General features: G+C 39.2%; 1 protein-coding gene across 1 annotated transcript in view; it reads left to right on the top strand.

The window, feature by feature from the left end:
- The window catches only part of cpsf1 (cleavage and polyadenylation specific factor 1), a 17338-nt gene continuing 2231 nt past the window's right edge, over positions 1–15107 (top strand). The window contains exons 1-35 of the mRNA XM_072447728.1: positions 1–151; positions 639–804; positions 879–906; positions 986–1119; positions 1194–1274; positions 1350–1501; positions 2225–2371; positions 2445–2584; positions 3702–3812; positions 3890–3983; positions 4055–4142; positions 4219–4362; positions 4433–4484; positions 4557–4630; positions 4723–4797; positions 5653–5733; positions 6788–6874; positions 6955–7140; positions 7447–7588; positions 7665–7843; positions 8114–8253; positions 8350–8527; positions 8782–8988; positions 9063–9152; positions 9231–9377; positions 10051–10203; positions 10495–10611; positions 10833–10923; positions 11023–11107; positions 12162–12303; positions 12716–12868; positions 12947–13123; positions 14190–14256; positions 14337–14384; positions 14462–14617. Of these exons, the coding sequence (XP_072303829.1) occupies positions 661–804; positions 879–906; positions 986–1119; positions 1194–1274; positions 1350–1501; positions 2225–2371; positions 2445–2584; positions 3702–3812; positions 3890–3983; positions 4055–4142; positions 4219–4362; positions 4433–4484; positions 4557–4630; positions 4723–4797; positions 5653–5733; positions 6788–6874; positions 6955–7140; positions 7447–7588; positions 7665–7843; positions 8114–8253; positions 8350–8527; positions 8782–8988; positions 9063–9152; positions 9231–9377; positions 10051–10203; positions 10495–10611; positions 10833–10923; positions 11023–11107; positions 12162–12303; positions 12716–12868; positions 12947–13123; positions 14190–14256; positions 14337–14384; positions 14462–14617 (4090 nt within the window). The 5' untranslated portion in view covers positions 1–151; positions 639–660. The remainder of the gene's footprint in view (positions 152–638; positions 805–878; positions 907–985; positions 1120–1193; positions 1275–1349; positions 1502–2224; positions 2372–2444; positions 2585–3701; positions 3813–3889; positions 3984–4054; positions 4143–4218; positions 4363–4432; positions 4485–4556; positions 4631–4722; positions 4798–5652; positions 5734–6787; positions 6875–6954; positions 7141–7446; positions 7589–7664; positions 7844–8113; positions 8254–8349; positions 8528–8781; positions 8989–9062; positions 9153–9230; positions 9378–10050; positions 10204–10494; positions 10612–10832; positions 10924–11022; positions 11108–12161; positions 12304–12715; positions 12869–12946; positions 13124–14189; positions 14257–14336; positions 14385–14461; positions 14618–15107) is intronic.

Below are 15107 nucleotides of genomic sequence, written 5' to 3'. Positions count from 1 at the left end.
AAACCACAAAGAAGCCTCGATGCACCACAGCTAACAGCTAACAGCTAGCTCAACCAGTTAGCAACACTTCAAACCAATCAAATATGCTTACTAAAAATTGCACATAAGACTTGTCAATAAAGCTCCGAGGTTGTTTTCGTGTTTGAAATAGGTATGTGGACAGGTTTCATTGAACGTTTTAATAAAAATGGACATGTCCGATGCAGGTTGCCTAATGTGCCTAACGTGAATGGCCATAGCTAGCCACTTTTCGCTAAACATGATGGTTTCAGCGCTTGTAGTCTTGTTTTGTGTAATTTTCAGTCATGGAAATGATGAAAACAAGTCAAGTATGTAACTACAAATTGAAAGACGTTTGATTTGTGCATTTGTTTGTTTGGAGTATCCTTGCACTGGTTTATTTGCTGCATACATGTTGTCAGATTGTAGCTACCGTACCACTGCTAAGATCTGATGTGGTCTTCTGTGCATTTCACACATCTTTTGGTTATATACTTCTAAAATATGCCCAAAGTAATAGCTGATTATGACAAATGGCGGTAACCTCCTCTATATTTGTACTTATCTGCCTCTGAAGTAGTGTTTTGCAGTTTCAGTTCCAATTTTAAAGTCCAATTTATTTATTTATTTTTAACCAGGTACTGAGGAGTTTCCTGCAAAATGTATGCTGTGTACAGACAAGCCCACACTCCCACTGCTGTGGAGTTTTCCGTCCACTGCAACTTTGTCTCCAGCACAGAGAAGAATTTAGTCGTTGCAGGAACATCCCAGCTTTTTGTCTACAGAATCATTCATGATGTTGAGGTAACTGCTTTCTACACAGCTGCACAAGTGTGGTTTATAGATTGTTGTTTCATGTTTATCTTTTGTTCTTTCAGAGTACATCAAGATCAGATAAACCTTCAGGTATGTGCACTAATGTAATTGCTTGATTGCCAAATAACTTGAAACTTTAAAATGTTTTTTCTTTTCTTTTTAATTGCAGATAGCAAACCTCGCAAAGAGAAACTGGAGCAGGTGGCCTCCTTTTCTCTCTTTGGTAATATAATGTCAATGGAAAGTGTGCAGCTAGTTGGATCAAACAGAGATGCTCTTTTGCTAAGCTTTCAAGATGCTAAGGTAATAAATTGAATAATAAATGCTGAAATGTATGCAGTCCACTCCATTTCTTACTGTTCTGTGTTTGTCATCAGTTGTCAGTTGTGGAGTATGATCCCGGGACACATGACCTCAAGACGTTATCTCTTCATTACTTTGAAGAACCAGAACTTCGGGTAAATAAATGTTTTAAAAGGGGATGTAAATGTGAGATGTCTCATTGCCAATAATGATTATGTATTTCTTCTCAGGATGGTTTTGTCCAAAATGTGCACATCCCGATTGTCCGCGTAGACCCAGAGAACCGCTGCGCTGTATCATTGATATACGGCACAAGGCTGGTGGTGTTACCGTTCAGAAAGGACACTCTTACAGATGAGCAGGAGAGTGGAGTTGGGGAAGGGTATGTTTGCTGTTACATTATAGTGCTGGGTTTAAGATGACATAAAATTCTATTGGCCTATTTTATTTTATGGCGTTCGAAGCAAGTACCGTAAAATAACTATCGATAATGAGTTGGGCGTGTCACAATATTGAATTTTAGTGTTATGATTATTGTGAGAAAAAACAGCAATTTAACAATGATTATTGAGACTGTTTTAAACAACAGTCTTTAGTTTTCTTTCATTCTTATTGTCAAACATCTTACTTTTCCACAAGTTTGTGACTGGCTTTATACAATATAAGTTTTTGAAAGCTCAAATAAAACAAAAACGGCTATTATTTACATTTAAGTCTATTTTTTGGAGAACAAAAAAAAATCTTCTGAAATTCTGCTTCTGAAATTGTCACAAATATTTTTTCGGGTTCTTATGATTATAACGTGACCTGAATAATCATGATTGTCGATAAACCTAATAATCTTGACATCCCTATAATAAGCCGAGCTTTGTCGTAATGTAGCGAGTTCTAGGGCTTATAGTGTCACATATTGTAATTTTGGATGGCTTTTGAAAATACAGTGTAATAAATCTGCAAGTATGACACATACCACATTCCAACTTTTAATAAGTCAGTTTTATTGATTTATTTCTTGTATATTGTAGCCATCCAAAAAGCTGTATAATACCTTTCTGTACCTTTTTTATTTTTAACTTTGTGTCTGTTTTGTTTATATTCTGTGCAGCCCCAAATCCAGTTTTCTACCAAGTTACATCATTGACGTACGCGAGTTAGATGAAAAGCTGCTGAACATCATCGACATGAAATTTCTGCACGGATATTATGAGCCTACATTACTGATTCTGTTTGAGCCCAATCAAACATGGCCCGGGTTAGTTTCTTTTTGAATCCATAGTTTGAAAGTTTACAATTTAAGATTTATGTATTTGATATTGTTTTTGTAGGCGTGTGGCTGTGCGACAAGACACGTGCAGCATTGTTGCCATCTCCCTCAACATCATGCAGAAGGTCCATCCCGTCATCTGGTCCCTAAGCAACCTGCCTTTTGACTGCACTCAGGTCATGGCTGTTCCTAAACCCATTGGTGAGATCATGTACATTTAAGAGACAACTTTACAGCCTTAAAGTGCATATGACTCATTTCATTAAGCGTAGTTGACATCATTTTATTTAAGATTTCACTCAAATTCTTTCCTAGTTTGTTTTAGTTTTTAAAAGTCTGGTGAAGTTTATTATTTGACTTAAAACACGGGCAGCAGGTGTGACATGGGACTCTGCAAATGTTTATTTTTTACGACGTAATATTTCACAATTAGATTAGGAGCACTTCATTTGGTTAAGGTTAGGGCTTTGGAACATGGAATGCCAGTACCGCCGAACCTTTAGAGGGACCCCATGTGATTTACAGTAGGTAGCGCTATTTCCACTTCTGTTACCTGGCAACCATACGGTAAACAAGGCCCAAAACCTTTATTATTCATAATAGGAATGAATGTCAAAACATTTATGTACCGGTAGTTAAATTAAAGGTGGTATGGACGATTTTTTTCAGCAATTTTTTTGTCATATTTCCTCATGGCGTGGATAAATCATTTGTCCTGCCACGTATCAATCATAAAACGCACCTATCGCTCACCTGCAGCCGCGTCAGGCTCGTCCCCACGTTTCCGCGTGCCTAAGCGCATGGATCTATCATAATATAGTTCCCTCAGTGTACGGGGCAAAATGAAGACGGAGAAAGACAGTTCGAGCTGACGCAGAAGTGGACAGAAATCTACGGGAGACGAGTGATGCGATGCGCTCCGTTGCGCTTATAAACAAACGCACGTGTGTGTTGTATCAGTCCGCACGGGAGAGTGCGCATGCGCACTTCCGCCTGCGTTCTCAAATCGCTGAAAAATCGTCCATACCGCCTTTAACGTTTAAACTGTCAGAAAAATGTGTTGCTACTGTGTGGAATGTGTGTTGCTGCATTTTGGATGGGATTTTCTGTGTAGTTGTCATAGATTCTGCTTTTCAGTTCTACTTCCTGCACCTTTGTATTTTAGTTTTCTACTTCTTTTCTACAAAACTATGATCAATATTATGCACTATTCAACCAAACTCAGTAATAATTAAAAAAAACACGAAAGCCTGACATATGCACTTTATTAAATGTGGTTTAAGCGTGCTGTGCTTGAGACGTATGCTTTCTGTTTTAGGCGGCGTGGTGGTCTTTGCCGTTAATTCCTTGCTGTATCTGAACCAGAGCGTTCCTCCATTTGGGGTTTCTCTGAACTCTCAGACAAATGGCACCACTGCCTTCCCTCTGCGTAAGTGCGCGATCCCCTTCAATGCATGCTAACTTTCTGTTTTGTTTCCATTTAATTTAATTTTGTGTCTCTTTTAGGTCTTCAAGAAGAAGTAAGGATCACATTGGACTGCTCCCAGGCTGACTTTATCGCCTATGACAAGATGGTGATCTCTCTAAAAGGAGGAGAAATGTATGCAGCAATATGTTAACAATTACACGTTTCAGATAGTCCTCATTAATTATCATTTTCTTCTCTTGCAGCTATGTGTTAACCCTAATAACAGATGGAATGAGGAGTGTGCGGGCGTTTAATTTTGACAAAGCTGCTGCCAGCGTCCTGACAACATGCGTAAGCCCCTCTATCTAAAACATTTTAAATAACTTTTCTCTGTCAAGATGATCATTTGTTATTTCCCTTCACAAAGATGGTGACGATGGAAGCAGGCTATCTCTTCCTTGGCTCTCGCCTCGGGAACTCGCTGCTTTTAAAATACACCGAGAAACTACAAGAGACCAGATTAGAAGAAGCGAAAGAGTCGCAAGATGAAGACAGCGACAAAGATAAGCAAGTATGTTGTAAACCAAATCAGCGACTACTTTCGAAGACGGATTAGCGGTGACGTTTTTCCATCTTTTCAGGAGGAGCCGCCTAGTAAAAAGAAGCGTGTAGAGTCTTCTGCAAACTGGACCGGTAAAGTTCTGTTTAGTGACATTTTTAAACACATTTTGAAAATAAGTACTTATATTTTTTTGGTTTAATTAGATGAAGTAGATGAGATAGAAGTGTATGGAAGCGAAGCGGCATCCGGAACGCAACTGGCCACCTATTCCTTTGAGGTAACACCAAGATCGTTAAATATATTTTATAAATGCGGACAAAAAGATGCGATAATACTTGTCTTTTAATAATTGTGTTTTTATTTTCCCAGGTGTGTGACAGTATACTGAATATTGGACCGTGTGGAAATGCGGCCATGGGAGAACCTGCCTTTTTGTCTGAAGAGGTACAGGCCTTTAGTCAATCCATGCTATTAGGAACGATGAAAAATGTTATATTCTTTATTGGAAATGAACACACTTAATCAATTATACAGCCTCCAGCTATAGTTTACTTCTAACATTTAATGCAAGGTATCTGGCTTAAAAAGTAGTGCCAACTCATGACTCCACTGCATGCGACAAGATGCACATTCCAAATAATGTCCTGTGCCGACTCCTGGTGGTAAAAAAGGATAGCCTAATGTCTAATTTATCTAGTTATTTCCACACCCTGCCTGTCACAATTATCACTATAGAGTATCAATGTATTGTTCAATAAATAATAGTTTTAACATGAGGTGGGGAATATATCAAAATATAGAACTATTGTTTGTTGCATGTCGTTTGTACTAAAAAATGCCACAACAAAAGCTGATAATTAAATATATATATTTAAAGGTATAGGATGATAGTTCTGTGTTTAATTTTGCAGACATTTCACCTTTCTCTGATAATTAAACCCCAACTAATAAGTGTCACTCATTTTTGTTGGGAGTGACAAAATATCGTTGTCTTACTATTGTAAGATACTCCAAAAAATATTGATATTCATTTTTGTCAATATTCCATAATTTTTGTCCCTCACAGAGTTACAATATTTATGGTGGGTACATTTTCTTTATCATTTTGTGCTTTAAGATTTTAGCTGTAGAGGGTCAAATAAGTTTTCTAAAACATATTATACATTATAACTAAGCACTTAAGTGTTTTATACTGCTCTATGTTTATGGCAACTCTTATTTATTTACTCAGGTTCTCCTGCTTTAGGGGTTTTGTGTGAGTGGTATTAAATATTTTCAATATTCTCTTCTCTTCTCCAGTTTCAAGACAACCCCGAGCCCGACCTGGAAGTTGTCGTCTGTTCTGGTTTTGGTAAAAACGGTGCATTGTCTGTTCTCCAGGTACGCTTTCCCCCCCTCTTCATTCTACAACACAAACCGTAACTCTCCCAAACGCACTGTCCTAAAACCTGTGGTCGTGAGGGCCGTCTGCCACGAGGTGAAGCGACAGCTGCTACAAAGAACAGTCTGGGTTTACCAGGGCTACCTCAGAGGCCCACGGAGTAGCCTGTAAACAACTCAGACACAGGAGTAGGGCATTGAATGTATCCGTATATATATATTTATATATGATTATTTAGAGCTGGGCGATGTATGGAAAAATGTATAATATTGTGAATGTTGTTTTGAAGAAGAAAAAGCATTACGCATGTTATTTGTAGTAAAAAAAAGAGAAGAATAAGAGCATAAAGTTACATTTTTTCAGTTTTGTGGGTAATTTTACAGTCCAAATATGATTGTCGGCAGATACTTAAACATCAACTAATGCATTGAAAGACACTTTTAACCAGGGACTAAAGTAAGACTAAAACTGGGCAAAACGAAGAATACAGCAAGGCTAAAACAGAGTCATGTACTACGAAGCTGGATTAGAGGGTTAGTGGGGTAATTTTGGGGTTACTCCTGGTTCAGATGTACTACTCACTTTCTCTACGGCAACATGCCCTGAACTCGTGATCAGGTTAAATTGCTGAATAAGTTACTTGTGGCTGTGATTGGTTGCCAAGTGTTGACGCCACATGAACACAGCGCTTTTAATTTATCTTTTATTTCCTTGTCTGGCGCTAACCCCGCTCACTGCTCTGAACGCCTACGGCTTTTTTCAGAAAATCTTGTGCTGACAGAGCTAGTTGTGAACCCGCTTTGTAGTATGACTCGTCCAGAGGCGCTCATACTGTACCTGGGTTACTTTCAGGATTAAATATGGGACAGAACCTGGACTAATATTTAAACGCATGAATATCCTCTTATCTTATCTCATCTTAATATCATCATCAGGATACCCCAAAAAGTATTGAGATAATTGAGATATGCATTTTTGTTAATATCGCCCACCTCTAACTATATCGTAGTATTGTACCTTTCTCTTATATGGGCTTTACCATTACTTTCTCAGAGAAGTATTCGTCCACAAGTAGTCACCACCTTTGAGTTGCCAGGCTGCCATGACATGTGGACCGTCATCGCAAGTGAAGAGAAAAAAGTATGCGACACAAACTATGAAAGGTCATTTATGTTGTAATGTGTTTGTAATTCTGAGCCATTTCCCGGGTTTGTTTACAGCCAACAAAGCCTGAAGATTCCGAGGAGAGCGTAGAGGCTGAGACCAGCGAGGAGACTGAAGCGGGGGAAAAGGGAGAGAACGAAGAGCAGGAGAAAGAGGAGAGCGAGGAGAAGACTGAGCCCCCCCTAGAGGACGATTTAAAGAAGCACGGCTTTCTCATCTTGAGCAGAGAGGATTCCACCATGGTACACGATACAAGCATTAGCCTTTTTCAGTTCTGAATTTGAATTCCGTTCTCCTCAGAAATGTCCCGAAGCGTTCTTTGTGCAATGTATTTCAGTATTCAGTACAACCATGTCACGTAATTCTTGCTCGTCATAGCTGATGTTCAGTTTGACTAGCTTTGTGCCAAACCTGAAAAATACAACCAAAGCGTTAAAAAAATGGAAACCGGATTGACATATTGGCAAAGTCAAGAGTTTACAGTTTAATTTAGTCGACTTTATGAACATGTGATTGAATGTTATTTAAACTCTTCGTTTTGGTCTCAGATTCTACAAACGGGTCAGGAGATTATGGAGTTGGACACCAGCGGTTTTGCCACTCAGGGACCGACTGTATTTGCTGGAAACATTGGTGAAAACAAATACATCATTCAAGTGTCACCCATGGGCATCAGGCTGTTGGAAGGAGGTAAACCAACTATTTAAATACTATTTACCTTTATTTACTTTAAGATGAAAAACAATCTTTGTACATTTGTTTTCAGTGTCCCAGCTGCATTTTGTCCCCGTGGACTTGGGTTCTCCCATAGTGCACTGCTCCGTGGCTGACCCCTATGTGGTCATCATGACTGCAGATGGAGTGGTCACCATGTTTGTGCTCAGGACGGACTCGTACATGGGCAAAACCCACCGGTTGTCTCTTCAGAAGCCCCCAATCCAAACGGTATGAAAATAGGCTCATTACACATAAACGGCAACGTCTGATGAGATTTATCAGAGGAACAATATTTAAAAAGATATTAGATGATCTTACATTTAATTTGAATGATCTTATTACTCCAAAAATCTGAATATAAGTGTGCACGTAACCGCAGCCAGTCTCAAACCCGTCTGTCACCTGTAACCCAGCTGCATCATTAATGATTAGTCTATTTCAAATATTAATAATACAAAACAGAGCATTGAAATTATGTTTTAATCTAATGAATTCCAGCAACCTCGTGTGATAGCTCTTTGTGCGTACCGAGATGCGAGTGGAATGTTCACCACAGAGACTAAAGTGAGCTGCTCTGTCAAAGAGGACATCAACAACAGGGGCCAATCTGAGGCGGAAACCTTCATCCATGACATGAGGTACAAATGTCTTCAGAACACACAACAAGTTACAGGTACTGTATATACTTTTGAATTGTCTTGTAACTAATACTGCGGTAAATGTATATCTTCCAGTAACACAGTGGATGATGAGGAGGAAATGCTGTATGGAGACTCCAGTACGACTAACACGCCTGCAAAAGACAACTCAAGCCGAGGGTCAGGGGTCGCAGGGGCCTATGGCGATGAGAGCTCTGCCAAAGTAGAGCCCACCCACTGGTGCATGATCATCAGAGAGAACGGAGTCATGGAGGTACATATGCAGAAACTAGGCACTTGTTGTGAGAACATTGTCATTGATTTCGATTTGGTCCTTTAAAAGTCAAACACACAACATCTAATAGACTTTACATGACTATGACATGAACATACAGTACAACTTTGATTTTACATCATTTAACTAATTTCTCTAAATATTTTGTGTACATACGTGACATTGATTTTTTGAATTACAATTGTGGAAAAACCCAGACATACTGCAATTAATACCCGTTTGTGTTTGTAAAGATGTTCCAGCTTCCAGACTGGCGTTTGGTGTTCCTGGTGAAAAACTTCCCTGTGGGACAAAGAGTGTTGGTCGACAGCTCCTCTGGCCAATCAGCCGCACAGGGCGAGGGCAAGAAGGAGGAAGTGACCCGCCAAGGAGACATGCCACTGGTTAAAGAAGTTTCTCTTGTTTCTCTTGGATACAATCGCACACGGCCGTACCTCCTGGTGAGCCTTTCTCATGTTGCAGTTCTACTTGCTCATTCCTTTTGATGCAATGTTAATTTGTGCTGTTTATCAAGGTCTATGTTGAGCACGAGCTTCTGATTTATGAAGCCTTCCCATATGACCAGCAGCAGCCTCAAAACAACCTCAAAGTGCGCTTCAAAAAGGTGAGATCTTAAATTTCATGTAGCTCGGATTATCAGGGTTTCGGTCGTATTGAATAAGAGGGATTTTCTTCCATACAGGTGCCCCACAGCATCAACTTCAGAGAGAAGAAATCAAAGCAAAGAAGAGACAAAAAGGTAGAACTGGGCGCACTAGAAGACGGCGCCGCTCCCAAAAGTCGAATCAGTCGTTTCAGATACTTTGAGGACATCTCAGGATACTCAGGAGTAAGTCTCTAGTTTCTATGATCTATCTGTCAAGTCGGGGGGGTGGGAAACAGTGAGCAGTACGTTACAGTTTATGTGCAGTTATGGCTCAAAACGAGTAATAAAACCAAGGTTAAGTGCTCAAATCAGCCAAAATGTGCAGCCAATTATGTTCATTTTTCAACCCGGACATTATTATTACATTTACAGTTTATAAATCATCGCATGAGTGTTAATTTCTGCTTTTGTCGTCATCTGCTCCGCGTAGACGTTAGGGACATTAACATAACAGAGGATTTCTAACTGCAAAGGCGCAAAGAAGGCAAGTGAACCGTAGAGCGCAAAGGGAAAATCACTTAATACTATCAGTACTATCAATATTTTAACAGTCGGATATCAAATAGTGTCCAAACACAAAGCGCAGCCATTTGGATTTTCTAACTTGGACAAACTCCAATTAGGAATTCCGAGATTTTAGAGCGTTCCGGTGTGAACGTAGAGAAACTGGCGTGCTGCATAATGTTGACATGTTCTGTCTGTCTCCTCAAAGCCTTTCAGTCATACCCCCAGTCGCTCTGTAACGCCCCAAAACATTTGACTACTTGCCAGAAATGTAAATACTTTTTGGATTTTTGTCCGTGCACCTAAAATGTACTGTGTGCCCTGAATTCTGTATTATATTTTCCACTTGCAGGTCTTCATCTGTGGTCCTTCCCCTCACTGGATGCTGGTTACCTCTCGTGGAGCTTTGAGGTTACATCCCATGACTATAGATGGCGCTATAGAGTCCTTCTCTCCATTCCACAACATAAACTGTCCCAAAGGTTTTCTTTATTTCAACAAACAGGTATGACTTTCTGTTCAGTACCCGCCAACAGTTTTGTATTTGTTTGTTTTATTATTATGTAGGTCTGCTATACTGTAGCACTGAACTTAATAGTGTAAAAAATGTGTAATTACTATGTATGTATTAAATGTGTGAACAATTGACAGCATCATTTGTCATGTGATAATCTGGCAGCACTAGTAATAACATCATTCCAGTCGTCACGCTCTTTCTTTCCTATTAACGTGCTATTACTGTGCGGTAAACTAAAGGGCAAATAATGATCTTTCTATTAACTTTATTGTGTTCCAGGGAGAGCTAAGGATCAGTGTACTGCCCACATATTTGTCTTACGATGCCCCTTGGCCGGTGAGGAAGATCCCCCTGAGGTGCACTGTCCACTATGTGTCCTATCACGTTGAAACAAAGGCAAGTTTCCAACGCAACGCATTTTCCACACAGACGTATTGATGGGCCTAATGCCACGGAAAATAAAAGTCAATTGATCTAGTGCTTGAAGAGTTTGACATGAAAGCCCCTCGGACCCAAAAGTTTTCAGTCTGTGCGAGGAAAATCAATAGGGGCGACTTTGAAGGGATTACTCTTTGAAGTGGAGTTTTTTTTACAGTTAATTTTTCTGCCCTGCTCAGGTGTATGCAGTGTGCACCAGTGTGAAGGAGCTGTGCACTCGCATCCCAAGAATGACCGGCGAGGAGAAGGAGTTTGAGACCATAAACAGAGGTCAGACGCTTGTAGTATAAAGTGTGGACTCAAGCTATTGTAAAAAAAGTTTTGACTTTATCGATTTACACTGCTCTAATGTTGTTTGTTTTGCTTCAGACGAGCGTTACATCAATCCCCTGCAGGAGAAGTTTTCCATCCAGCTCATTTCCCCCGTCAGCTGGGAGACCATTCCCAATACCAGGTACTGGCTCCAAAACAGTGGCAGGAAGTAACTGTACGACTCATTTAACTTAAAGGAATCGTATGCAAGGATTAAATAAAAATGTTTGTGACCTGTCAGTGTCCTTAGATATAGATAGAAGTTAAACATCTTCAAATCAAATATTTCTTTCATTAATAATAATTGTACTGATAATTGAATCTTTACTACAACAAAAACATTTGTTTGTTATAATTTTGTGTTTTCAGTTTCAATTCTAAACTCCAGTTGGTTAAAGGAAATAGATTATGGGTTTTTCTAGGTAGTATTGAACTTTAACATAAGTAAATTATAATTTTATGTCACATATAATGTATTTACATGTGAACTGCAATATTAATTTAAACCATTTTAGTTAAAGAAACGGGTCCAATGACTTCCTATTCAAAACTGCAGAACTGATAAGCCTCCTCACAGAAACATGTCACTGTAACAAGCAGCAGATTGTCATGTTTTATTTTTTTGGTGGCTACGTGACGTTTAAAACATTCTTCAGATAATCCCAACTAAATACAGGGATGTGGGTGAGGATAGAAACAGGAATTTTCTGAGCATTCGGGCATCAGTTGCAAGACAATACAAGATTACAGAGTAAAGTAAACACTGTTGTAACCAGGTTAAAAGCTCATTAACATTGATTTAGCATATTATGTCCCCTTTAAATGCTTAAAAAAAAAAAAAAGAGAGAAACTACCAAGCCAAAAACAATAATTGCTGGGTCAAACCTGTTAAGCCTTTCAAACCATTTAAGATTTGTTCTTCTGGTACTGTAAGCTGTAATGTGAAGGGAACTAAATCTTCCACTGCCCAGATGTCTCATTACTTCTAATGGTTAACTGTCCTCCTGAGGGTGTTCTGAAAGCAGCACTGTGTTTAATTGAAACGTTGTGGGCAATTAGTTAAGTCTCAAATGACTGCTTTGGGTAATGTTTTCTGTGGAACGGCCATTCATCTCGACTCTGCCTCCTTTTAGTCTCACGGTTCTCCTAAATTAACCCTTGTTGTGCACTCCTAACCACTGTTATCTCTTTGTAAGGATCGACCTGGAGGAGTGGGAGCACGTGACGTGCATGAAGACTGTGGCGTTGAGGAGTCAGGAGACAGTCTCGGGGCTGAAGGGTTACGTCGCAGCAGGGACGTGTCTGATGCAGGGAGAGGAGGTCACCTGTAGGGGGCGGGTGAGTGCAACTGCAAAGACTACAAATGGACTAGAAGCAGGAAGGGTCTCTATACTATACTTTGCTTGGTACTATTTCTCTCGAATTTGTTTTCCTAGTTTCACTTTCTCCATAGAAATGTAGTCAAGATATCACCAAAGATTTTTATGGTATTACATTTGGTGTTATCAAAATTTAGCCTTTGAAAGTAAAGTTGTCTAAATGAATGCTAACTTTTCAATGAATACTAAAACTAGTATAAAAATTAAATATTAATTTAAACAATTATCAATTCAACAAATGTATTTACAGATCCTTTTTGGAAAACCTTTTGTATTACCTTCTCCAATTAGCTTTTCCGTGTAACTGCTGGTCCTCTTGGCCAATGTAAAGTAAATCAAAACCTCTGACAGTGTTTTTATCCCATGTTCAGATTGTGATCCTGGACGTGATCGAGGTGGTCCCAGAGCCAGGCCAGCCACTCACCAAAAACAAGTTTAAAGTCCTGTACGAGAAGGAGCAGAAGGGGCCGGTGACCGCTCTGTGCCACTGTAACGGGTACTTGGTCTCCGCCATCGGACAGAAGGTCTCAGACACCGGTGCCCACCAGGCTTCTCCTTCTGTACACAGAACAAACTAACTAGGCGTTCTTTTATCTCCACAGATCTTCCTCTGGGTGCTGAAGGACAACGACCTGACTGGCATGGCCTTCATCGACACGCAGCTCCACATCCACCAATTGCACAGTATCAAGAACTTCATTTTAGCGGCAGATCTGATGAAGAGCATCTCTCTGCTGCGCTACCAGGAGGAGAGCAAAACACTGTCGCTCGTCAGCAGGGTGAGTCACGCACGCACGCTTTATAATGTCACAAAAAAATGTAATAAAAGAATAAAAACATACTGGAATGGTCAGTGGATACAACCATCTTGTTCTACTTTCTTTGAGCCGAGATGTGTCAAAAATTGGTTTCAAAGACGAATAGTGAAATGTTCACATGATTCAGTGACTAATCGTGACAACTTTAAAATGTGATCATTTTGAAAATAGTCATCACCAAAACCAACCAACCCACAAGACCTTTTTGGTAAGAAAGACACATAGAAATAATAGAAGCCTCACTTTACTGTCCCACATTTGTTACTTTGGCTAGCAGCCAGTAAATCTAAATGTTGCAGTGAAAACCCAGTTAGGACGACAAAAAAACATTTACAGAATAGAAAATACATGCAAAAAACTATTACATACATTTTACATAATAAATCCAAACCAACTCTTTTGTGTTCAAGGTTTATCTTTTACACAATAGAGTTGCTTTGGATTTGAGTGATTTAATTAGATCGAGTGTCTGTTCATACACAATCCAAATCTGTGGAAAAGTGGAAAACTAACTTGTACATTGGTTCTGATGGTGTCCTGTGAATGAGAGATACAGTATCTATGTGAAAGACAGAGATAATATTAAATACAACTTTAAAAAAAAAACCTTTAACACATTTATTTAACATGAATATTCTATCTAGAATCCTTTAGTCACCAACTTTTAACCATTATTAAATTGATCATGTATTTAAAAAGGTCTCAATTTGCTAAATAATGGTTTAATTTATTTGATTAATCGAAAATAAGGGCTCACTAGACGACTAGTAAAATAATCTTTAGTTGCTGCCTTTTGTTTACCAAGTGAGCTAAAACAGAAATAAATGAATACATATTTAATTGGAGCCGCCAAAGCAAAGATATACACTTGTATAACATTTTTACTTATAATAATATATGTAAAATCATAATAGTAATGTTTAAGCTCAGTGACTGTAGCTTCAATCTGGACAAAGTGCTCATCAATTCAAGAAATGAAGCCGTTCTGCCAACCGCTATTTTCATCCTATTGTTTGTTTCGTGGCAGGATGCAAAACCACTTGAGGTTTATGGTGTTGAATTTATGGTGGACAACAACCAGCTCGGGTTTTTAGGTAAGGATTTTATACTGCTCTGAGGAACCCCAAATGTCCATCTCTTTTCTGCAGCTATATTGAAGTATTTTCCTTTTTAGTTTCAGATCGTGACAAGAACCTCTTTGTTTACATGTATTTACCCGAAGGTGAGTGTCAGCCATATCAAAGTCTGTTACAGTCTGTTACAGTCTTTGTTCAGTCTCAATGTGACCTCTGGATACAGCTAAGGAGAGCTTCGGGGGGATGCGGCTCATAAGGCGCGCCGACTTCAATGTCGGAGCCAACGTCAACGCCTTCTGGAGGATGCCCTGTAAAGGAGCTATGGACGCTGCCAGCAGGAAGGCGCTCACCTGGGACAACAAGCACATCGCCTGGTTTGGTAAGCAGGAAAACTGTATTGCACAGTATTTATTTGTTAAACTATCTTGTTCGATCATCTATGTGTTTGTTTGTTTGTTTGTCTGTCTCACCTAGGGCTGGGCAATTGTGCCTAAAAACTAAATGGTCGATTTTTCAATTTGATTTTTTATTTTTTTTTCACTCGTCCTCTAAAATGCTGCAAACTACAGAAAATGTACAAATAAAAAAAATCTATTCCAATGTAGTGCAGTAAAAACACGGTCTCTTTTGGTTACAAAGTTATTTTTTTTCTTAGACTGTAAACAAAGAGCTAAAAGCAGATCAAAAAGTCTATGTACCGTAATATTGTTTGGAGAAGTGATCATGTTGTAAATCACCGTAATATTGTTTGGAGAAGTGATCATGTTGTAAATCATGGCCATCTCCATTTCTGAATGAGAGAAAACACACTAATCACAAGTGTTGGGCCTTATTTATCCTTTGTAGACTGGAGGTAAACTGGTGTGATT

Source organism: Eucyclogobius newberryi, unplaced genomic scaffold (genome assembly GCF_026437365.1).
Source record: "Eucyclogobius newberryi isolate DKJ021-1_F unplaced genomic scaffold, fEucNew1.0.hap1 SCAF_16, whole genome shotgun sequence".
NCBI lineage: Eukaryota > Metazoa > Chordata > Actinopteri > Gobiiformes > Gobiidae > Eucyclogobius > Eucyclogobius newberryi.
The sequence above is the reverse complement of the archived record's forward strand: the minus strand, read 5'-3'. Positions and strand labels throughout refer to the sequence as shown.